At 48.2% G+C, this 19159-nt stretch overlaps 5 protein-coding genes across 5 annotated transcripts; all 5 read right to left on the bottom strand.

Moving 5' to 3' along the window:
- Positions 1 to 6553: 6553 nt before the first annotated feature.
- On the bottom strand, positions 6554 to 8881 carry F4812DRAFT_214703 (XLF-domain-containing protein). The gene has a single exon (XM_047930380.1). It carries the CDS (start codon positions 8690 to 8692, stop codon positions 6986 to 6988), a length of 1707 nt encoding a protein of 568 aa, XP_047786484.1. The 5' UTR covers positions 8693 to 8881; the 3' UTR covers positions 6554 to 6985.
- A 1997-nt stretch (positions 8882 to 10878) lies between these two features.
- On the bottom strand, positions 10879 to 11712 carry F4812DRAFT_468118 (uncharacterized protein; the record flags this gene model as incomplete). Its single annotated transcript, XM_047938741.1, has 4 exons — positions 10879 to 11223; positions 11280 to 11384; positions 11441 to 11563; positions 11632 to 11712. The coding sequence occupies 4 exons, from the start codon at positions 11710 to 11712 to the stop codon at positions 10879 to 10881; spliced, it is 654 nt and encodes a 217-aa protein (XP_047786483.1).
- Positions 11713 to 12209: 497 nt separating this feature from the next.
- F4812DRAFT_443650 (uncharacterized protein) lies at positions 12210 to 15152 on the bottom strand. Its single transcript, XM_047935417.1, has 2 exons — positions 14371 to 15152; positions 12210 to 14298 (listed from the first exon to the last, which is right to left on the bottom strand). The coding sequence occupies exons 1-2, from the start codon at positions 14651 to 14653 to the stop codon at positions 12551 to 12553; spliced, it is 2031 nt and encodes a 676-aa protein (XP_047786482.1). The 5' UTR covers positions 14654 to 15152; the 3' UTR covers positions 12210 to 12550.
- Positions 15153 to 15719: 567 nt separating this feature from the next.
- On the bottom strand, positions 15720 to 16857 carry F4812DRAFT_214668 (uncharacterized protein). The gene is made up of 2 exons (XM_047930378.1): positions 16856 to 16857; positions 15720 to 16808 (listed from the first exon to the last, which is right to left on the bottom strand). The coding sequence occupies exon 2, from the start codon at positions 16488 to 16490 to the stop codon at positions 15879 to 15881; it is 612 nt and encodes a 203-aa protein (XP_047786481.1). The 5' UTR covers positions 16491 to 16808; positions 16856 to 16857; the 3' UTR covers positions 15720 to 15878.
- Positions 16606 to 19051, bottom strand: F4812DRAFT_468116 (MFS general substrate transporter; the record flags this gene model as incomplete). The annotated part of the gene is made up of 4 exons (XM_047938740.1): positions 16606 to 17410; positions 17473 to 17578; positions 17681 to 18554; positions 18626 to 19051. 4 exons carry the CDS (start codon positions 19049 to 19051, stop codon positions 17179 to 17181), a joined length of 1638 nt encoding a protein of 545 aa, XP_047786480.1. The 3' UTR covers positions 16606 to 17178.
- Between the last annotated feature and the right edge of the window lie 108 nt (positions 19052 to 19159).

Raw genomic sequence — 19159 nt, 5'->3', positions numbered from 1 at the left:
CTGCTACTGCGGGAGCTCCGACGGATACCTATTGCGCTTCTTCTACGTCAGGTTAGGTACATAGGCATGCTTCATATGCAGCGATCGTCACTTACTCCCCATAAAAGGAGCCTTCCTAACGCTATACAAAACAAAACAGAGAAGTGATCGCATTTATCTGCCTAGGTACCTATGTGGATATTTATTACCTGGCATTGTATGACCAAAAACCTCCATTTCGATTTCGATTTGAAGATCTATTCCCTTAAGCGATAGGGGTTACAGCATTTAAAAGTGAAGAACCTGGAACCTATGAGATTTCATATTTACCTAAGGTAATAGGCAATGGCAACACCAATCTATCTCCCCCGTATCTACCTAGGTAGTTCTATCATATTTCATTTCACACGACGACACCCAGCAACGACACCCATGCGTACCCAATGTAGGACCCAGTCCCCAATCCACGGGCCAGGCCAGGCCAGGCCAGGTCCACGGCTCTAGGTTTAGGTAGTAGGTAGTAGGCATGTCAGGCGGTAGGTAGGTATGTATGTATTTTCTCATACCAAAAGGACGTCGGCAAGGCCGTCCCAGGCGACACGCACACCGCACGCGCTCTTTGCGTTGGGTAGGTAGCCCAAGTCAGTCTCTTGCATTATCTCGATTTCGATGCTTGGGGAAACTGACCTGTCTCACCTTACCGATTGACAAATCCGTACATCCGTCACATCTAAGAGGATTCCACGGAACCTTTTTTTTCTTTTTGTGAGAACCGGGTCGCTGGAACATTTCGCCTGGGTACCTAACCTTATGGTCCTTACCACTTGCCTATTTCTGGTCCTTCGACGCGGACTGACCTGCCTCTTTGCTTCGTGATGTTTCATTTTGATTCCCATTGGGATGCGTCTTTTTTTGTTCTCTCTATTCTCTCAGCTGTTGGTTCCTGTTGTTGACGATCGTAGAATTGTTGGGTTTTCTAGAATTTATCTCCCGCTTTTTGCGACGCTAATGCTACTAATACATACCTATCTACCTCTAGGTACAGAGCCGCGAGTTGTCTCTCCTTTCCGTGTCTTTGAAGACGCGGCTCAGGTCTCGGATATGTGAACACCATGGAAAATAAACAAAGTAATCTCCTAGGTTAGGTTAGTTAAGTACCTAACCAAGAAGCGTACGAGGTACCTATCGTCCGGGTTTCGGAGTAGGTACCGTTAAGGTGGTACATTAGGGCCACGAACAGTTATCTCTTAATATAGGTAGGTAGCATTAAAATTCGACACATCGCCTTGTACGGTCGCGTTGTAATGGTGTGAGGGCATTCCGGCGCATATCTGTGCTACACCATCGCGCATAGGGCGTGATGACCAGTTGAGCAATTTAAGGCCGTATCTATGCAACCTTTTTTTTTTTTTTTTTTGGTTCTCTTCCGGTTCGAAGCTGGAAGATCCCCGGGTGCTGGGTGAACAAAGTGGTATTAGATGCATATCCCTACGTGTATTCGCCGTCACTGGAACGTAGAGCACGGAGTGTTCAAAAAAGCTTTACCTAGGTGCATATACCTACCTGGTATTCATTCATGTATTCCTAGTCAGATGGTGATATTACACTTGTTGCACTTAGCGACAACCTGTCTTGCAATGTATAATTCCATAATTCCGCGATCGCTAATGTAACCTCAATTCTCGATGACATCTGTCGTGGCCCGTTCGACGTACCACAGCTGGGAACGGTTTTCCCCCCTTCTCCCTTTAGTTTTGGGTTCGCTGCCCTCATTTTTTGGTCGCTTGTACTCTGCCTCAGACGACCTGTCCGATGGGTGCTCTTCAGCTAGGTGGCTGTCTTTTAGGGGTTCTTGGCTTCCTCGATACGGGCTCAAAAACCCAGTTTCCCACACATCTACTTCCTCAAACAGCATCGCGTCTCCATTGTCTACGGTACCGAGTTAAGACACAGTAAGATTTTATAACATCAGATTTTGAGGATTTAAGTCTACTATACCTATAGCTTCAAGTTAAGTTTCGATCAATCGATCTCTTATTCGTTTAGTATACCTACCTACCTACCTAATCTTAGGTGCCTAACTTTGACGACAGTCTCAATCGACGACGATATAGGGCCAGGCTCGTAGGTACCACGATGTTCAATAAAATACCACCGCTAGTTTCTGCCGGGTATGTAAACTGCTAGTGTTGGCTGCTGTATCCTAAATCAAAAGGTAGGTAACTCGACCATCAAGTCGGGCCGTTAACTCTAGTGCTACATATATAACCGCATAACTACTCCCCTTCCACGATCCCTAGCGCTTCTTTTTCCTCTTCTTCTGCAGCGGGTAGGTCCCTCGGTGCTGTAGGGGAGATATGAGAAGCACTAGCCAGAGACGCGAAAGGAACTAATAGGCGCGTGCTACCTTGGCTACCCCTACGAAATCACCACTAATGCGCGAGGCACCGACCTATACATGTTCATGTGCGATTCAAGGGTGACGAGGACGAATGGTTAGTTATAGTATAGTAGTGTTATTGCATGATGAACCCTAGGGTTGGCTATGACCAAGTGTTCTGTGATCCCTTGGTTCTCCTGTCTATCTCCTATTCTTACGGAGAGTGAAGTCCATATCGCCCTATTTCAACACAAATAAGTGGCTACCTACCTAGGTAGAAATATAACCCGGACTATATTAAGTTTAATTTCATGTTTACTTGTTCAGGTAATTTGGGCTAGACATCAATTCAGAATGCCTTGCGCAGTGGTGTATCCGCAGGTATACGGCTAAGAATGCTTTAGGGACGGTCCGTGACTGATTTACAGCGTCCCGAAGCTAAAAGTAAAACTTCAAAGCTCAAATATGCGAATAAAAGTAAGCTTTTCAGTATATTGTCCGATCACTGGCGACACCTAGGCATATTTCGCTATGCATACTTGCCTCTAGTAGCGTTCCCAACGTAGATGGCCTGCTTTCCCTACCTAATGTTACGACGTCTTAGCTTGAAACTAACGCGGTAAATATAGCCAAGTGATCCCAACACTGAAAGCTAGCTCTAGGGCTGTGCGTATAACTCCATGCATCGAGATGTTCGCCTTACTTAGACGACCATCAAGGTCCTGTGCTTCACTGTTTAACATCCTGCTATCGGATTGGCAAGTCAACCCGACAGAACACGAGGTGGCTTTCGCACTGACGTGTTAGCCGATGCTGGATACGCCTTGTGTCCTATTCGCTATGGCACGGAACGGGTTCTTCCACAATAGAGGCAAAGTAGGTGTTGATACTTCAATGTTCTTCGCGCAGAACTGGGCTAAGGTAGGTAGGTATCCAAGGCTTTATCTGCGATACTATCACCAACAACTTCCAAAACCACGTACTTAGCTAGGTATGTTAATGTAATGACATTCATGGTTCTCTGTAGATGTCTACCTGATATACACATAGGTTAATCGCCTTTGTAATCTTAGGTACCTATACCCAGTATCATCGTAATATCTATTCTGGCAATATTCCTTGAGCGCTAGGTAAACCCGCGCCTATCACCGTCTGTATGTTACCATTGTTCCTATCCATTTGCCTTGTCCCAACAATCCACTTCTGCTGGTCCCTGGCGAAACCCAAGCAGACATATGTTGGTAGAGGCTTATTATCTTGTTTCTGCATTCTAATAACCCATCCAATCTGCGGTGTAGCAACTTGAAGTAGGAGCGCAGAAGATCAAGTCATGTTATGTCCATGACATGTGTGACTAGCCTCGTCTATATGTGCCGAAAAATTCTCTGGTAGAAACCCTGATTCGTCTCTGTTACCTAACGTAAAAGGCTTACTCGTCTCCTCGCTCTTTTGCACCTCCCACTAAGCCTAGTAATTGGGTCCCTGGGAGGGACGTGAAATAGCCTGTCTGAGGGGCCGCGTGGGGTGGCTCAGTAGTGCTTCGAGTGTAGCCTTGAGGCAAGTTGCACGAAGCAGCGTCTACGGAGCAGCGTCTAGCGAAGGGCTGACTGCCAACTGCCTTCTCTCTCACCTGGGGTTCCTGGCAAAAGCTTCTCGGTGGTCCCCTCTCTATGTACTAATTACGCCCTTATGTAAGGAGGTGTCTGGTGGCATGTATATGGTAAGGTACTAAAAGGGCCGACCTGGCGGCTCATGGGGGAACTGGGACAGGCTTCGCATGCCTCACTCTGTTGGAGATTTCAGGGCCATAATTAGCGTCTAACTAACCGTTAGGGACCCCTGAGCATGATAATAGACTCGTAACTAGAAGAACACCCGTTGACTAGGTACCTACGGCGAGAAGTATCTCTATTCCGGGACCGACTTTTGTAACCACCACCCGATACTACTAGTCATACCACTCTTGTAAACGCATAGACAAGTTAAGCAGAAGGCATGATCACCAAATTGTGGGTTTCCGTGAATAGAGTCCATCGCCATCGTCGCTGTTACCCACTTACATACGCACGTACTGCGCTTGTAAATCTAGACCAGAACCTCCAGTTAATATAATGGTGCCCATAAGGACAACCGTTCCTGTGCACCATCGGCAGATGTACCGACCCACCAGCAGGAAACGGTCGCCATTGCCCGGTCTCAAGTATCTATTCGAGGTTTCTTATACTTACTTACCTTTACCTACGACAGGGAACCTTCTTCTCAGCAAAGCATCTCGTGAGTCGTCAAGCTAATGCCCAACGTTACCTACGTCCACCGACTGGGAAGCCATACCCTACGGGCTAAGTATCTAACAGTAGGGATAGGGGGGGTGTTCAGATCGCCATCTACATACATGCTCGGCTCTCAAAACAGCCCCAAATTAGCCTTGGGATAAACCGGGAAAACGTCGCGCGGGACTCCTCTTATAGGGCCTAGGTTACCTGGTACCTTAGGTTAGGTAGTCATCGTTTCCCCAGCCCAGCCCCAGTCCCAACCCGTGCGCGATTTTGACAGCGCGTAGCTCTTGCATTGCGCCCCCCCTCCCCCATTCAAGCGCGCAACGAGCTTAGGATGGGGGTGATCTCGTTACTTTGTCGCACATACATGCATACATACATACATACATACATACCTAAACTAGAGCCTACGGACGCGTACATGCATACCCAATGCATACCAGGTACATGTAGCAGGTAGGTTAGGTAGGTGGCTTAATAGATGCCGAAAGTTTCTGAGATGGCAATGCCACCCTAACACCAAGCCTCTACAGTAGATAGGTTAGCTAGAGCAGAAGTTATTGCTATTTTTTTATTTTCCTGGAAACTGATAGGGAGAAGAGACGCGAGCGGAACGAGGTTTTCCGGTCAGAGGCAGGGTTGCGTGCAACACCTTACCTTCTCTTCCTCTTCCCATCTCTCTCGGTCTCTGTTAGTTCAGCATCTGTATAGCTTTCCCATGCCCATCCTTTTACGCACCATATAGAGATATGTCCTGTACAATACCTATCACTTACTTTACCTTACCTTAGCTGCCTCAGGTTAGTGTTAGTGTTAGTGTGTAGGTATGGATCCTGTCATTCAAGACGGACCTGGTCAGTTTCGTGCAACGTCGACTAATCCCCTCTCAGTCTAGAGGCCTCAATTTCCCTCAACTTCTTCGTGAAGGGGAGTAAGTAGTATTAGTACATGGCTGCTACTTCGTCCAATCGACCCGTACCAGGTTGTCGAAGTACCGATGGGTTTTGGCAGATGTACAATATCTCCACCTACCCTACCCTACCCTAAGTTTAGATAGGTACCTATATCCTGGCCTAACCTATTGCAGTTCATCGAAAGAAATCTGCATCGAGTTTGGCAGAACGACTAACTGCCCACCCAGGTACATGAGGCAGATAGTTAGTCCGCTTGTTACATGGATGATCGACGGCAGGAGCTGCGATGTTTACCATCGGTATCCGCTCACAATCGCATGGGATATCCTGATTTTTTCCCACAGTACCCCCCCATCTACCCCATGATAGCCCTCTACGTAAGGCAATAATACTGTGAGACGTAAAGCAACATATGTGAACGCCGGTTACCTCTCAACGGCAAAGAAGAAAAGACTTGCGGGGATAAAATAGACTACGAGGTACCTAGTCGCGGTCACCGTCATACATACCTACATACAATACATACTATACATAATATACTGTACTGTAGGATAGGTATAACGCCTAACTAGTGGGTTACTAGTAAGGGCGTCCCGAAGAATCTCTTTAGGAAATGAAAGGCTTATTTTCGCCAAGTTGCCATCGAAAGAGACTATACCCTATTCTCGTATTTTCGCGGGGGATTATATCCCCATTCCCCTTACTTGTAGATTTTCATCTTGCGTACACACCGGTATTGAAGTGGGACAGGCTAGTATATATCTAAAACGTACCTAAACCACAGACCGCATACGCGTACGCCTATTTAATAATACTTATTGGCCAATTTGACCTCCTTGAACTGGTATAGCGTCTAGTCGCAGACTACTATGCCTATACCTATTACCTAGAAGATTTCTCTTCTCTTTCCACTATAATCTCTATAGGTCCTATTCCGCGTCGAACGAGAAGGCTGGGTTGTCTATATTTAGTCGAGGGATGGGCGATGATACCGAGTATACGGATCGGTATACTACCTCTTGATCCATAGAACGGTAGTTTAGTAGATAGTTTCTTACCTAATTCTTCACCTGTACAACTCTATCACAAACTTGGTTTGACTTCGTGTCTCCCTTGCTCTCTTTATGTGTACCAGTCCGCCTTGGGAAAGATTTACGAGATAACTACAAGTCGACCGCTTCCTTTGGGTCCAGAAAAGAAAAAACTTAAGGCAGTAGTCGCGATCCTCTTAGCGGTTTGAATCGGGTATAATGCAGTTATATACAGGGGTATAGTGATAGTTAACAATGGAGTCGTAACATAATATACGTTCTGAGGAGAGCAGTCGGGAGGCCCTGAATGTCTGATGTGTAGTGTCGTCTGGGTATGTCCGATCCAATCTTAGCGAGATACCACTATGGATATCCATTCAGAACGGTATCAGTTCGCAAGGCGAATTAGAATTTTCTCTTCTTCTTTGTCGGTGCAGCAGCTTTCCGTTCAAGTTCCTTCGCTAGTTCCGCCCGCCTGCGCTCTGCCCTCTGCTCTTCCGTTTCAGGTTCTGGTGCGGGTACGGGAGACGATGGTCGGTATCTCTTGCCATCCGCATCAGCTCTCGTCCCGATGGTTCCAATCCTTCGACTCGCAGGCCTGCCAGGGCTCGTAGCAGCTTGAGGACTTCTTATCCGGGGGGATGTCACGTTCGGTTCCTCAGGAGGCTCCGGTGTCACTCGAGTCTTAGGCTTCCCGCCTATTCGACCCAGCCCGACCCTCTTCCTCTCAGTAGGGACAGGCGAGGAAGACCGGGCTTTGGATGGTCCGGCGTCATCCTCAGGATCCGAGCCAGATGCTGTTTCATCTCCGTCCTTTGGTGGTTGTGGTGGTAGTGATGATGGTGGTACAGATGATGCCTTTGGTGGAGATGACGGCTCTCTAGATTTACCAATGGTTCCTATCCGGGCATTATTCCGCTTTGGGGGCTCTGGTAGTACCGGCTCTGCGTCAGATTCTGAGGGAGTCTCATCATCGTCGATAGGGACAGTACGAGAAGACTGGCTAGCTGAGTTGTCGTTGGCTAGCTTCTTCCCACCGACAGAACCGATGCGGGAGCGAAGATTGTCCCGAGCCACTGTGGGATGACTATCGGGAATCGCTACTGGGCTATCGTCATCGTCCGTTGTATCACCAGTAGCCTTAGAATAGTCATATTTTCGCCTAATGGACTGCAGATGAGGTGGGGTAGCCTGCACTTGGAAGTCGTCATCATCTCTTCCTTCAGTCGTCCTAGTATCCGGCGGAGTTGTCTCCCGTAGCTGCCTAGTGGCTTCCTTCGGCGGGGGTTTGGTAGCAGTGGTCGGTTTCGAACCCAGTTTGGTCCACCAGTCATTAAGCTGACTAGATGGTGAAATATCTCCGTTCACACTGCTATGTAACCCTGTTTCCGCGAAGACCTCCTGAATCAGGGACGGCAGATCCCGGGGAAGCTCCCGGCTCGTGGTGACACTCGACCTCCAGTCTGATTCATTGAAAGGTGCCAGACCTTTGACCTTCTCTTCGACAGTCGCCCGGGATTGCTTGCGCTTGGTAGACAGCGAATTAAAGACGTGCTCCAACCCGACCTTGTTGGCCTCTAGCTTGTCGACTAGCTTCGTGATGACAGCATCCTTTTCCTTGAGCCTCGTTATGAGGTCTCGGACCTCCAGCGTACGTGCATGATGGGCTTGGATGAGAGGTAAGACAAGCTCAGAGGCGAGGCCAACGGGTGGACATTTCGTCAAATAGACGGGCCACTTCAGCGGGTTGAGAGGTTCGGATAGGACGCAGGTGACGTAAAGAGCCAGACCGCCCCCAGACGTGGTACCTACGGTAGAGGCGGATAAACTAAGGCTGGTAGTATGGTGATCTGGTGACGCGGGGTCGAAAGCTGCGTCAAGCTTAGAGAAAAAGACGGTCCACTGGTTAGGATCGCCGTCGCTCAGATCTATGCTTGTGTTCTCCTGCAGGCTTCGCAATATTATACCTTTTCTGTCAAGGCTCTCTACCCAGACATTGGCTAGATCGGTGACGTGAAGGGTGTACGACGAAGAAGTATACTGTAAAGAAATCATGAGAGCAGGAAGATGAGGAAATATCGGTAACGGGTGCCATTTCGGGGCTGACGCCATATTGAAGAGAGTTTGAAGTTTGAAACTGAATACTGTATTCTAATAAAAATAACTAACGGCTTATAGAGGTAGATAAGACGAAACTAGTAGGAAATATGTACATATTATTTTTATGTGAGAAAAAAAAACCGAGTCACCTTAAATGGCTGATGGATGAAACGACAAAATTGACAAGATGAGATGATGAGGGAATGAGGCAATGAGGCAGTGAAAGTGAAGCCTAAGCCTTAGGCACTAACCGTGTACGTAAGCGGTCACGTGGATGGAGTTGACTTGCCTGAGGGTGTTATTGTTCTATTAAATATTGCTCTATTGAATATATGCAACCAACACGATCCATTAACAAATACGTCCACATGTAAAATTGAGGCTCTGCGCCGACGATAACACAACAACAACAGCAACAACTTATCACAACACAACGATTTGAACACAACCAACCGCTTGAGTAACCACCACTTTCACCCAGGCTAAATCTCGCGTACGCCTTTCAACACCTAGCCTACCTATCTACGATACCACCACCATACATCCAGGGCGTAAGTCTTTACGCGCGTACATGAACTGATGTCGGCACGCCCGTTACATCTGGTGCTGTCTGTATCCAGCGGAACCACATCCGGCAGATCATATCGGCATAGGGAACGTCACCACGAAGTCTAGGCCAGGCACTTTAGGCACTCTTTCCACCAACAAGATTGTTGCGCCAGTTTTAGGTACCAGGTATGTAGGTACCTGTTTCTCTTTTTTTCTTAAAAAAAATGATTGACGCGTTTCTGCTCGTCCTCCTCTACGTACCCCCCTGTTCATCTAGGTAAAGGCGACGCCGAGAGACAAGCATGGAAGCATTCTGGAACGTTACGACCTCATGTCTGGGCATCGGTCTGGCCTACCCGCTGGTACTGATTTGGGTGGTAGGTACCCAGGGAAAGATGCAGGCAGATATTGTACCTCTTCCCTCAGCAGCGTCGCACGGCCTGGGGGGGCGCACCGAGCCGCATCGCCAAGCAGCTATCCATCCGCGCAGGCTACCTACTTACACAGTACCACCGCATTAGTCCAAGCGAACCGGCGCATTCCACATGGTCAGGATCCTTCCGTCGGAGATTAAACTCACCCGTTGTGTCCTCAGTACGGAGAAATACCTCTCTCTCCTCGTACGTAGCTGGCACCGGGAGCCAAAGTTCCAATCCCCACCTACATAGGTTAGGATACCTAGGTAGGTACCTACGTATGCCCGTAGGTATGCATGTGCTTCAGCTAAAGAGATTTATTCCCCTTTATCCGTTGTCCCCGTTGCTAGGTAACGCGCTTGTTGCCGCTGTGCTACCTACACGCATATTCATCTGGTCACGCCACTTGGCTTATCGATGACTAGCTGTCCTCTATCGTATCGCAGCATGGAGGGTCAGTGCCAAACAGTCATATTTGCGAATGGTGTTCGTAAACCCTGATGGACCTGGGCTAGATACACCAATGGCATTTCAAGGTATTCTCATGACCGGACGCGTAATGAGCCTCGTCCTCTCGAGTGTTGAGTGCTGAGTAATACCCAATCTGAGGGGGAAATAGACAATGACTCCACAAAGTCTTTCCAAAATACCCCAGCAATCTGAACAAAGAAAGGCACTTGTAAGTATACACACGGTCAAAGCTAGTTGGATTGATGTTTTCGTACCGAAATATCTCCTGGAACAATAAACTTGGAATTTCCCAATTGTTAAATCGCATCATGTCTTCTTTATTCAGTTCTTTCACAAGCGTCACACATCGTTTTCCACCAGCGCTTCCTTGAGACTGCGATGTGGTGAAGCTCGGACCCAGACATGCTACGTTTAGTGATCGAAGGAAACCCACGCAAGTACCCCTATGCTGTACGTAGTAGGCTATTGCTTCGCAATACTTTGAAAAAAAGGGGTGGTCTCTTGGTAGGTAAAGTCTATATTTTTGGGATACACTCCTCTAAGGCAAGTCGTAGGCGACAGTAGCTAGGCAGGTAAAAGTATTAGCATACATGAATAAAATCATTCAGGGTCTCTAACAGTAACTTGCTCGCCCCTTTAACAATTAGTCGTCGTCTCAGATCTGACTTCTGGCAACGGATACCAAAAGAATGAGTCCAGTGCGGTAATACCGCAGAGAAGATTTTAACCACTTGCATCTATACAGCCTGGTTCAAGTGAAGCTCAATTGCAACCACCACCAGCAGCAATGACGTTAAAATTATCAGTGTCGAACTCCTGCCCATTAGTCCAAACCCCGGCTCCCGTGGGTCCCGGGGTCTGGCAATTTTCGGCAGCAATGATGTCTAAGGCGTAAGTGGCGATGTAGTCGCAGTCTCGGCTGATAGGGGTCGTGTTGTCATTGCACATCCAAATCGAAGTGCCGGCCTCACAATAGATTACAGAGCACTTCCTGGGACCAGCATCAACTTTGCAAGGTTGGTGGAGGTTCTTTAAGTAGTCGTAACCTTTCAAAACTGCCCATCGCAGACCAACAGAATAGCCGGGGATGTTGCAAAGGATTTTCGACTAGTAATAGGTCAATTAGTACCATATGCTTGCCTTATGTTATCATGAGTGCTTACCTTGCTTCGCTTGAACTTGGATCTCTCCTCGACTGAGGTTGTGGCAGACCCAGAGTTCTCCCAGGTGAAGTCAGGCTTGATACTCTGGACCTGTGCAAGGATTTCCTGCAGTTCATTAGATGCCACGTATGGATCACATCCTTCAGATTGGCATAGCTTACCGTGACCGTACCATTGAAAGTCATCGGCTCACCGCCGGGCTCAAGAACAAGGTCCATGGAAAAGGGAACAGCAGTGTATCCCGGAGGGAGAGGGAAGGAGGTGTTGAGATCACCAACCTCGTCCTTTATAGGTTAAACCGTTAGCACGAGCCGTTACTAGTAACTAGATATAGCACGGACGGGGAGGTTACCAATGTCACATCTTTCACACCAGCAACTGCAGCGCTAACGGCACCCAAGGCGCCGACAAGAAGTGAGATGATAACCTTCATAGTAGGATTTGTGAGTATGACTCTCTCTTTTTGCGGACTGTGTTGGTGTGGACGGCGAAGGGATAATGGAAGATTGAAAAGGAGATTGACTAAACTGAATGGAAGAGAAGATATGAAACCCGGTTGCAGACGAAAGAATGAATTGGTTCCAGGTTATACATTTCTCTTATACGTACCTAGAGCGCAGGTGCGCGTGGCTTAGGGAGGAGCGTATGTAATAAACTTGCCCAGAGTAGCTTCCAAATTTCCATTTGAGCAAATTACTCATACAACATGTTCCACAAACGCCGCCGACACAAGTGATATTTTTCTCTGAGGAGGCAGGCGCGAACTATAACAGCCAAAGAACGCACTTAGTCTAAGGTAAGAGCACTTCCTCAACAATTGAGCAAGTACTTACCTAGGTAGTATCATCATAAGATTGCATAATTACTAAGCGCATCTCATACACATACCTTAATGGTATAGGGGGTATCCATAGGGTCCATCGAGGTGCATGCGGGTCAGCAACGTTGAAGTTATTTCAACTTTCGTATTTGGTATAACTAATACCTGCTAAAAAAAAACCTCAACTCCCTCGATTGCAAATAACAAAAAGAGGCGAATAGAAACATCCATGGCTCCGCCTATGTATGTACTGGGTTGAATATAACTAAAGTTACATTTTTTTAAAAAAAAAGCTCAATCGAATCAACCTGAGCTCATGCCTAATCCCTCCCTCCCCTTTATTCGCTCCTATACCTGGAGTAACGATAATAACCTGTAGAACTCGGCGTCGTGATCACGTCAATCCCCATCCAAGAGCTCGGGGAAACCCATTTCCGCTTCCGTCCTCTCTTTACGTCCTGGCTCTCTTTTTATCGGGCCCCGGCGTCTCGCCCGCCTTCCTCTTGCGAGCCAACTCGATGTCGGAGTTGTCGGACGACGACTCGTAGTCTGGAAGTTGCGAGTCCTGCGGGATGCTCTCGCTCGCGTCGTGGTCGGTGGAAGAGCTCGGGCCGGGGACATCCTGACCGTGGGGCACGGGAGTCGGCGTGCCGTGATAGTGCACGTACCTTGTCCCGCCGCCATCCGATCTGCCCCGGCCTGTGCCTTTTATGATCGTGCCGTCGTCATCTAGGGGGCTTACGACGGAGGAATCTTTGGCGGAACCGGGTGGAACAACAGGGCTGCTATATGTCTCCCCTAGCGCGTCACGCTCCCTTAGGGTATCTTCATGCGTGATAGGACGGTCGGGGGTAGAAGTGTCTCCGGGCTGGTCCGTGAAAGGTTCCGTCTGCTCTTTTATTGGTGAGAGGGGGCCGGCTGCATCATCCGTAGTCCCTCCGGACGGTTCCCCAGTGGTCTCCCCGGATACATCACCTGTAGTATCTCCAGAGGGATCCTGAGTAGAATCACCAACGCCAGTACCAGTACCGGTAGTATCAAACGTTCCATCGCCGCCACTACCGTCGTCATCTTCGTCGGGGCCATCATCGCCTCCCCGGTCAACTCCCGTGGAATCGTCGCCATCCTTATCACCATCACCACCTCCCTGATTATCATCATCGCCGCCCTGATCATCATCATAGCCTCCCTGGTCATCGTCATCCTCTTCGTCATCGTCCGATCCACCCACTTGGCTTTCGTTTCCATCCTCGCCGCGTACACGACCAGCTTGCACGAGACGTTCTTGGATTTCCTCCTCAGACCACTGCCGATATTGGCTCTTCTCGTCATACCCGGGATCGCTTGAATTCCAGTGCCTCGGGTGCTTTCCAGGTTCCAGACTCTTTACAAGTACCTCGAGCTCTCCGTAGTAATAATGCCTGATGGGCTCTATTCCCACTCGTGTTATGTATCCGAGAACCCTGTGGCAGGCCATGGCGGCTAGACCCATCATCTCGGTTCGCACGCGGTCGGGATTGAAATAGCCGCTGAGATCCCCCCACAGAGCTTCGTGGTCGTATCGCTTGGGTCGCTTGCTGTAGCACCACGTCATGCGGTCGATTATCTCCCTGATGATGCTGAAGACGCGCAGGCCAGAGCTCCAGGTGCCGCCTGCGGTTCCGCGCTCTTCGTCGGGTTCATGCAAGGGAGGGACCCATACGTCGATAGGCAGTTTAATTTCCTTGTAATTCTCAACTCCTAGCATCTCCAAGATGCTAATTACTCTAGGAAGTACGACATTGTCCGCCGTTCTTTGCTCGTCCAAATGCGACTGAGGGTCTATGACGGCAATTTCGTGGAGCATGTCGTAAGTTTCTTCCACGTCCTCGGTCGCTTCCCAGCTCTGCCTCAAGTAGATTACAGCCACCACCCAGCGATGTGGGCCCTTGTTACAAGCGTCTATCGGCCAGAAGGTGTACGGCTTCCGAAGTATGCCCTGCAGAGTCCGCTTCAGTTCGTCTTTTTTGTCGAATTCATCCCGCAGCCAGGTATTAAACTTATCCTCAGAACAGCAAAATACCTCCTCTCCCATGCGAGCTACTTCGCACGCTGACACGATGTTGACGTCTTCGGCAATAACGGGTGCTAGGTATGTCTGGAACTGCCCCAGGGTGACGTCTAGACAGCTCGGGGTTACCATCATGGTTCTGGTAGCCTCTGGTTTTTGGTTATTGGTCGTTAGCAAAATAACCTTCACATCAAGTGGTGTATAGGTAGGTAGGTACTCACGGATTATTTCGAGAGCATCCAAATGCCGTACTAACTGCTCGTTATCCTGCCACCCCTCGGGGAAACCCGTTGTCCTTCTCTTATTAGGCCAACGCCCTTGTTTCGCAGTGCCATGCCATATCCTCCCGTTCCTCTGCGGTTCAACACTAAATATGCTGGTTCTCGGCAACTCTACTTTCGGTACCGGAGCGGCGTCAGCTGCTGGTCCTGCTGGTCCTGCTGGTACTGCAGTTCTAGAACGGGTAGCAGGACCGCCACGGCCGGTTCCGTCTCTTGCGGCCATTTTTGATTTCTTTTCAGCCTTATTTCCAGGTTGTCTTTTTTTCCCTATCTTTTCGTAATAACCTTTTGCTTTCTTAGTCGTGATAACTTCAATTTAGCGGACGTAGGGTAGGGTAGGGTAAGGTAGGGTGTATATGATTATCCGTACTGGGTCAGCAGTTTTCTCAATGCATATAATATAATATGCTTGCTTAAAATTTGTGCTTTCTTTGTTTTGTTAATCTGGTTAGCTTTCCTTTCTGCAAGCGGTTGATGCCATGCGAGGGTACATGCATACCTATATACTTTGGGATTGCCCTTTGTTCAAGTTAAACAGGATGCATCCGGATGTTGCTTGTTAATTCAAAAATTGTTCTGGCACAAAGCAGACAACAAATGGTCAATTCTCTAATTGATTGTTACGCTTTCGATAGTTTTTTATGCATACCTAGGTATTTTTGGTGCAGAACTTTGAAAAGCATAGTTCTCGAAATAGAAAATCCAAATAAATTTGTCTGGCTCCATCTCGTTAGTTATCGCGTTCGCGACATTGTTCCGCCAAGTCTTTGATCAGACAGTCGAATAGAATACCTAAGCTTATATACACGTTTGTACGGTTTCTTGGATCTTATAATCCTGTTTTTGTACGCGGCAATTCCCATCACACAATAATATGTATACCTACCTACCTAAGGTAGCTTTTCATGGTATCACCTTAATTACTGTCTGCACAGTTGTTAAACTAGGTTGCAAACGCATTTCATTGATTTTACGAAGTTGAACCCACTCTCACTTATACTAGGTTAATATGAGGTAGATTAGTATTGGTCGGATCCAAGACGTTGTGTATAATGACTTTCCAGAACCTGACACTTTTTGAACATATGTGTATGATATTCAAACACGTCACAGAGTTATGTTTCTCTGAGGAAATTGCATCTGCTCTGTTATTACGTACCTTAGTTGGGCATCTATGCAAAGGGATCGTTTAATATACCACAGTTACCTGTCGCATAACCCAGACATTCAGTTTCAATCAAGTCGCCCTTTCACAGTAAGATCTAGACATCAGATAACCAAAAAAATGTATCAATATGATAGATTATTATGTTATATCCGTAGAATAATAATACCTAGTTAACTCCTATGCTATCCCAATTATGTTATCCACCGCCTATGCCAGTGCCCCTGCTTCTACATATACTCATATCTTCCATCAACAAGCATAACTATAACTAAGAACGCCTTCAAGACTCTAGTCGTACGTCTCTAGCCGTCCAGACCATCAAGTCATCCAACATGTCTTCGCAAAATATAAACCTGAGCGTAGGACGCAGGCTAAGCTGCAGATCTTCGTCGAACAGCTGCGCGAACCAAGGCTGCATCGACTCTACCAGGGCCCTGCGGTCGAGCCAGCGCGGCAGGGACGCGATATACCTGACGATGTCGGCGTAGACCTGGGAGGTATAGGTGTCCTCGCGCTCGAGCACCTTCTCCAGGTTGCGCGTGGCCATGAGGTTGAGCTGGCGCGCGCGCCCGACGTTGTCCAGGTGCATCGGCATCTTCGCCTGGGCCTTCAGGTCCCTCTCGAGCTTCCGCTGCTTGTTCCTCTCGTTGACCGTCGCAGCGGGCCCCGCCGCCCCCTTCTTCCACTGCCCCCCGTGCATCCTCATGCTGTTGGCCACGGGCTGGCACCGCGTGCAGTACTTGTTTAACGTGACGTGGCACACCCGGTACCGCCCCAGGTCCGACGCGTTGCATACCCCCCGGTCGAACAAGCACAAGCTGCTCTTCTGCGTACCGGGGGAGATCTCCTGGTGGCCGCAGTCGTATTTGTGTATTAGGTGGACGTGACACATCTTTGCTTATTTCAGTTTTCCTCCTTTTATATGTATAACTAAAACGTATCTTCTGCGTATATGTACAAAGACCGTACACCAGCCGGTTTATAGTTGAAGTAAGTATTTTTCTTCTTTTCGAATTGTAGCTTGAGTGAGCTGTGTTAATATTAAAATGAGATGAGAAGTCCTTAGTATATATAAGGTGGTGCCTGCCACGCGGTCTAATCTGGTATACTGCGAATGTTATAATGAATGTGTTTCGGGAAAGGCTATGGCGTATTCTCGTGTCCTCTTCGAGGTATGGGCATAAGATATACTCGAATTTAGGAGTCGCATCTTTGTGGGTTAATATAAAGAAATGTTTGGATACAATTGGATTATACCTATACAAAGTTGCTTGTTGTCCTTTTGTTCTCTCTTTAAGAGTTAACGCTCAACTATAATTGTTAATAGGTTTTATAAATACCTTCCTAGACAAAGGGGGCCTTGTTGGTAAGCGATAATCATTGACTACCGTGGATAGAACACCATCAAAAGGTTATGTATTGTATTTTCAATGCAACATGTCAAAGGGTCAATTGCGAACCCCATCTTCTTCCCCTTTCACTCACTCCAGAAGGCTAAATCATATGAAGGATCTAAACATTACTGCGTAGGTACGTAGGTAGGTATATCTCCATCAGGTATGTAGTCATCTCCAGCAGATTTAATACACATAAATGAAGTCCTCATTTTTCAGATCCGGAAGATCATTCAGGCCGTTATCCTCCTCGATGTTCCTAATTACCTGCTCGTTCTGCTCAATTTCGAGAGTTTTGCTCCCTTGCATATCCTTCCTTCGCACCATAGATTCGTCGATGATATTGCTTTGTTTCCCCAGCTCTTCTCTCCTCTTAGTGTGCCGCCTATTCAGTAGCATGAGGTACATTGGAATGAGCCTACCTCATTAGTTAGTACAATCAATCTCTGAGAGAGGGGAGAGGGGATCATAGTGGCTTACAATCCAAGAACGCCAACTGTGACAAACATGACCAGGTTGGCGATAAGACCGGGGCGGTACAAGGGGGCATCCTTTGTGTTGTACAAAAGGGGTCCAATAACATTCCCTAATTGAGAGTTAGATAATGTAACAAAGTAATTCCGACGGTAAAGACACTTCGCTTAAGCTGAAAGAGCTAGGAGCCGAAAGCTTTGTTCGCCTTACTGACCTGTGCACATTCCCATGAACATCATTGCCGAACTAGTCTTCTTTTTGGTGTCTCCCCCTGTATTCTGAGCCGACCAGGCATAGACCATAGGGGTAATGGCCCCTAAGCACTGGACGAGATAATAGCCCAGCAGGAGAACTCCTTTGTTCTTCCCGTTTCGGGGCACCGTCAACATGAGGATTGATCCAATCGTCGGGAGACAACTAATCCCCGTGATCACAACCCCCTTGCGACTAATCCTGGTAGCAACCCAGGCCGATCCGATGATGATAGCAACTTGAATAGCTCCCGTCGGCATGCTAAAGAGGATCGCGTCGAAGTTAGTAAAGCCGAAGTCCTTGAGGATAAGATTTCCAAAGGTACTAATTCCACCACTGGCAATTGAGATGGCGACGATGAGAATGAACCACAATAGAGTCTTCAAGTCTGTGAACGTCTCGATAACATGATCCCACTTCCACTGCCGACTCGCGACGCCCATCTGATTAGCGCGCAGCCGCTCAACAGCAATACTACGCTCGCGCTCACTCAGGTACTTGGCCTCCATAGGCGAGTCCGGCATGAACACAAGGAAGGAGATTCCAAAAAGGACGGTGAGAACACCACAGAAGATAAAAATACTTTGGTAGCGATAGATCTTGGTGCTGACGACATGGCCGAGACCATACGTTACCAAACTGCCAACGATGAACGTGACGCCGTTCATCGCGTTCCAGTACGAAGCTCGGAGCGTCTGCTCGGATCGCCTCCACCACATCTGCGTGACGGCTAAGCACGACGGAGCGATCATAGCTTCGAACGAGCCGAGGAGGAAACGCATGGCGAGGAGCGAGCCGAAATTGGTGCATGCCGCCATAATCGCCGCACATGCGCCCTGCAGACAACAGATATTTAGCATAAACGCAGTAGGTAACATAAGAGAAGTAAAAGTCCCCAATCACTCACCCAACAGACAACCGCCGTACCGACAACCTTTCCAGTGGGAAGCTTCACCAGCAGAAAAGCCGCAAGGGGTTGGAAGATGAGCTGCGCGAGGTACAGGACGGACCCAAGCCAGGAATACTCGATGGACTTCAGATGGGCGTCTTCCATGATGCCGAAGATCGAAACGTACGAGAGCGAGGACTTGTCCAGCTGCTGGAAGAAGTAGGCGCCGAGGATCAAGGGGAGGATCCGCAAGTCAATACGGCGTAGGACTTTGCGCTCCTCCTCGTACGTGAAAGTGACCTCGCCATGCTCGGCGATAAACTGAGCTGCTCTGTCTGCTTTCGAGCTGACAACCGGAGCGCGCGCAGCCGACTGTGCCGCTGGCGTTATGGCGTCGGTAGCATCCGTTGTCGCCGAAGCTTGGATCGGCCGGTCGTCCACCATATTGTCTTGGTCGAATAACTAGGAGAACTTAACGAGCCAGTATATACATGAAGAAATACCAGGCAAGGAAATCAAAAGAGGGGAATATAGCTGGGTTTAAAAGCTGAT

This window comes from Daldinia caldariorum (genome assembly GCF_022478825.1).
Source record: "Daldinia caldariorum strain CBS 122874 unplaced genomic scaffold F4812scaffold_21, whole genome shotgun sequence".
NCBI lineage: Eukaryota > Fungi > Ascomycota > Sordariomycetes > Xylariales > Hypoxylaceae > Daldinia > Daldinia caldariorum.
The sequence above is the reverse complement of the archived record's forward strand: the minus strand, read 5'-3'. Positions and strand labels throughout refer to the sequence as shown.

Bases quoted from the DNA above. Each gene is read 5' to 3' on its own strand.
- F4812DRAFT_214668 (XM_047930378.1), bottom strand. From the start codon at position 16,490: ATGTGTCACGTCCACCTAATACACAAATACGACTGCGGCCACCAGGAG.
- F4812DRAFT_214703 (XM_047930380.1), bottom strand. From the start codon at position 8,692: ATGGCGTCAGCCCCGAAATGGCACCCGTTACCGATATTTCCTCATCTT.
- F4812DRAFT_443650 (XM_047935417.1), bottom strand. From the start codon at position 14,653: ATGGCCGCAAGAGACGGAACCGGCCGTGGCGGTCCTGCTACCCGTTCT. The intron at 14,299-14,370 runs GTGAGTACCTAC...ACCAAAAACCAG, and splicing joins GGATGCTCTCGAAATAATCC to AGGCTACCAGAACCATGATG.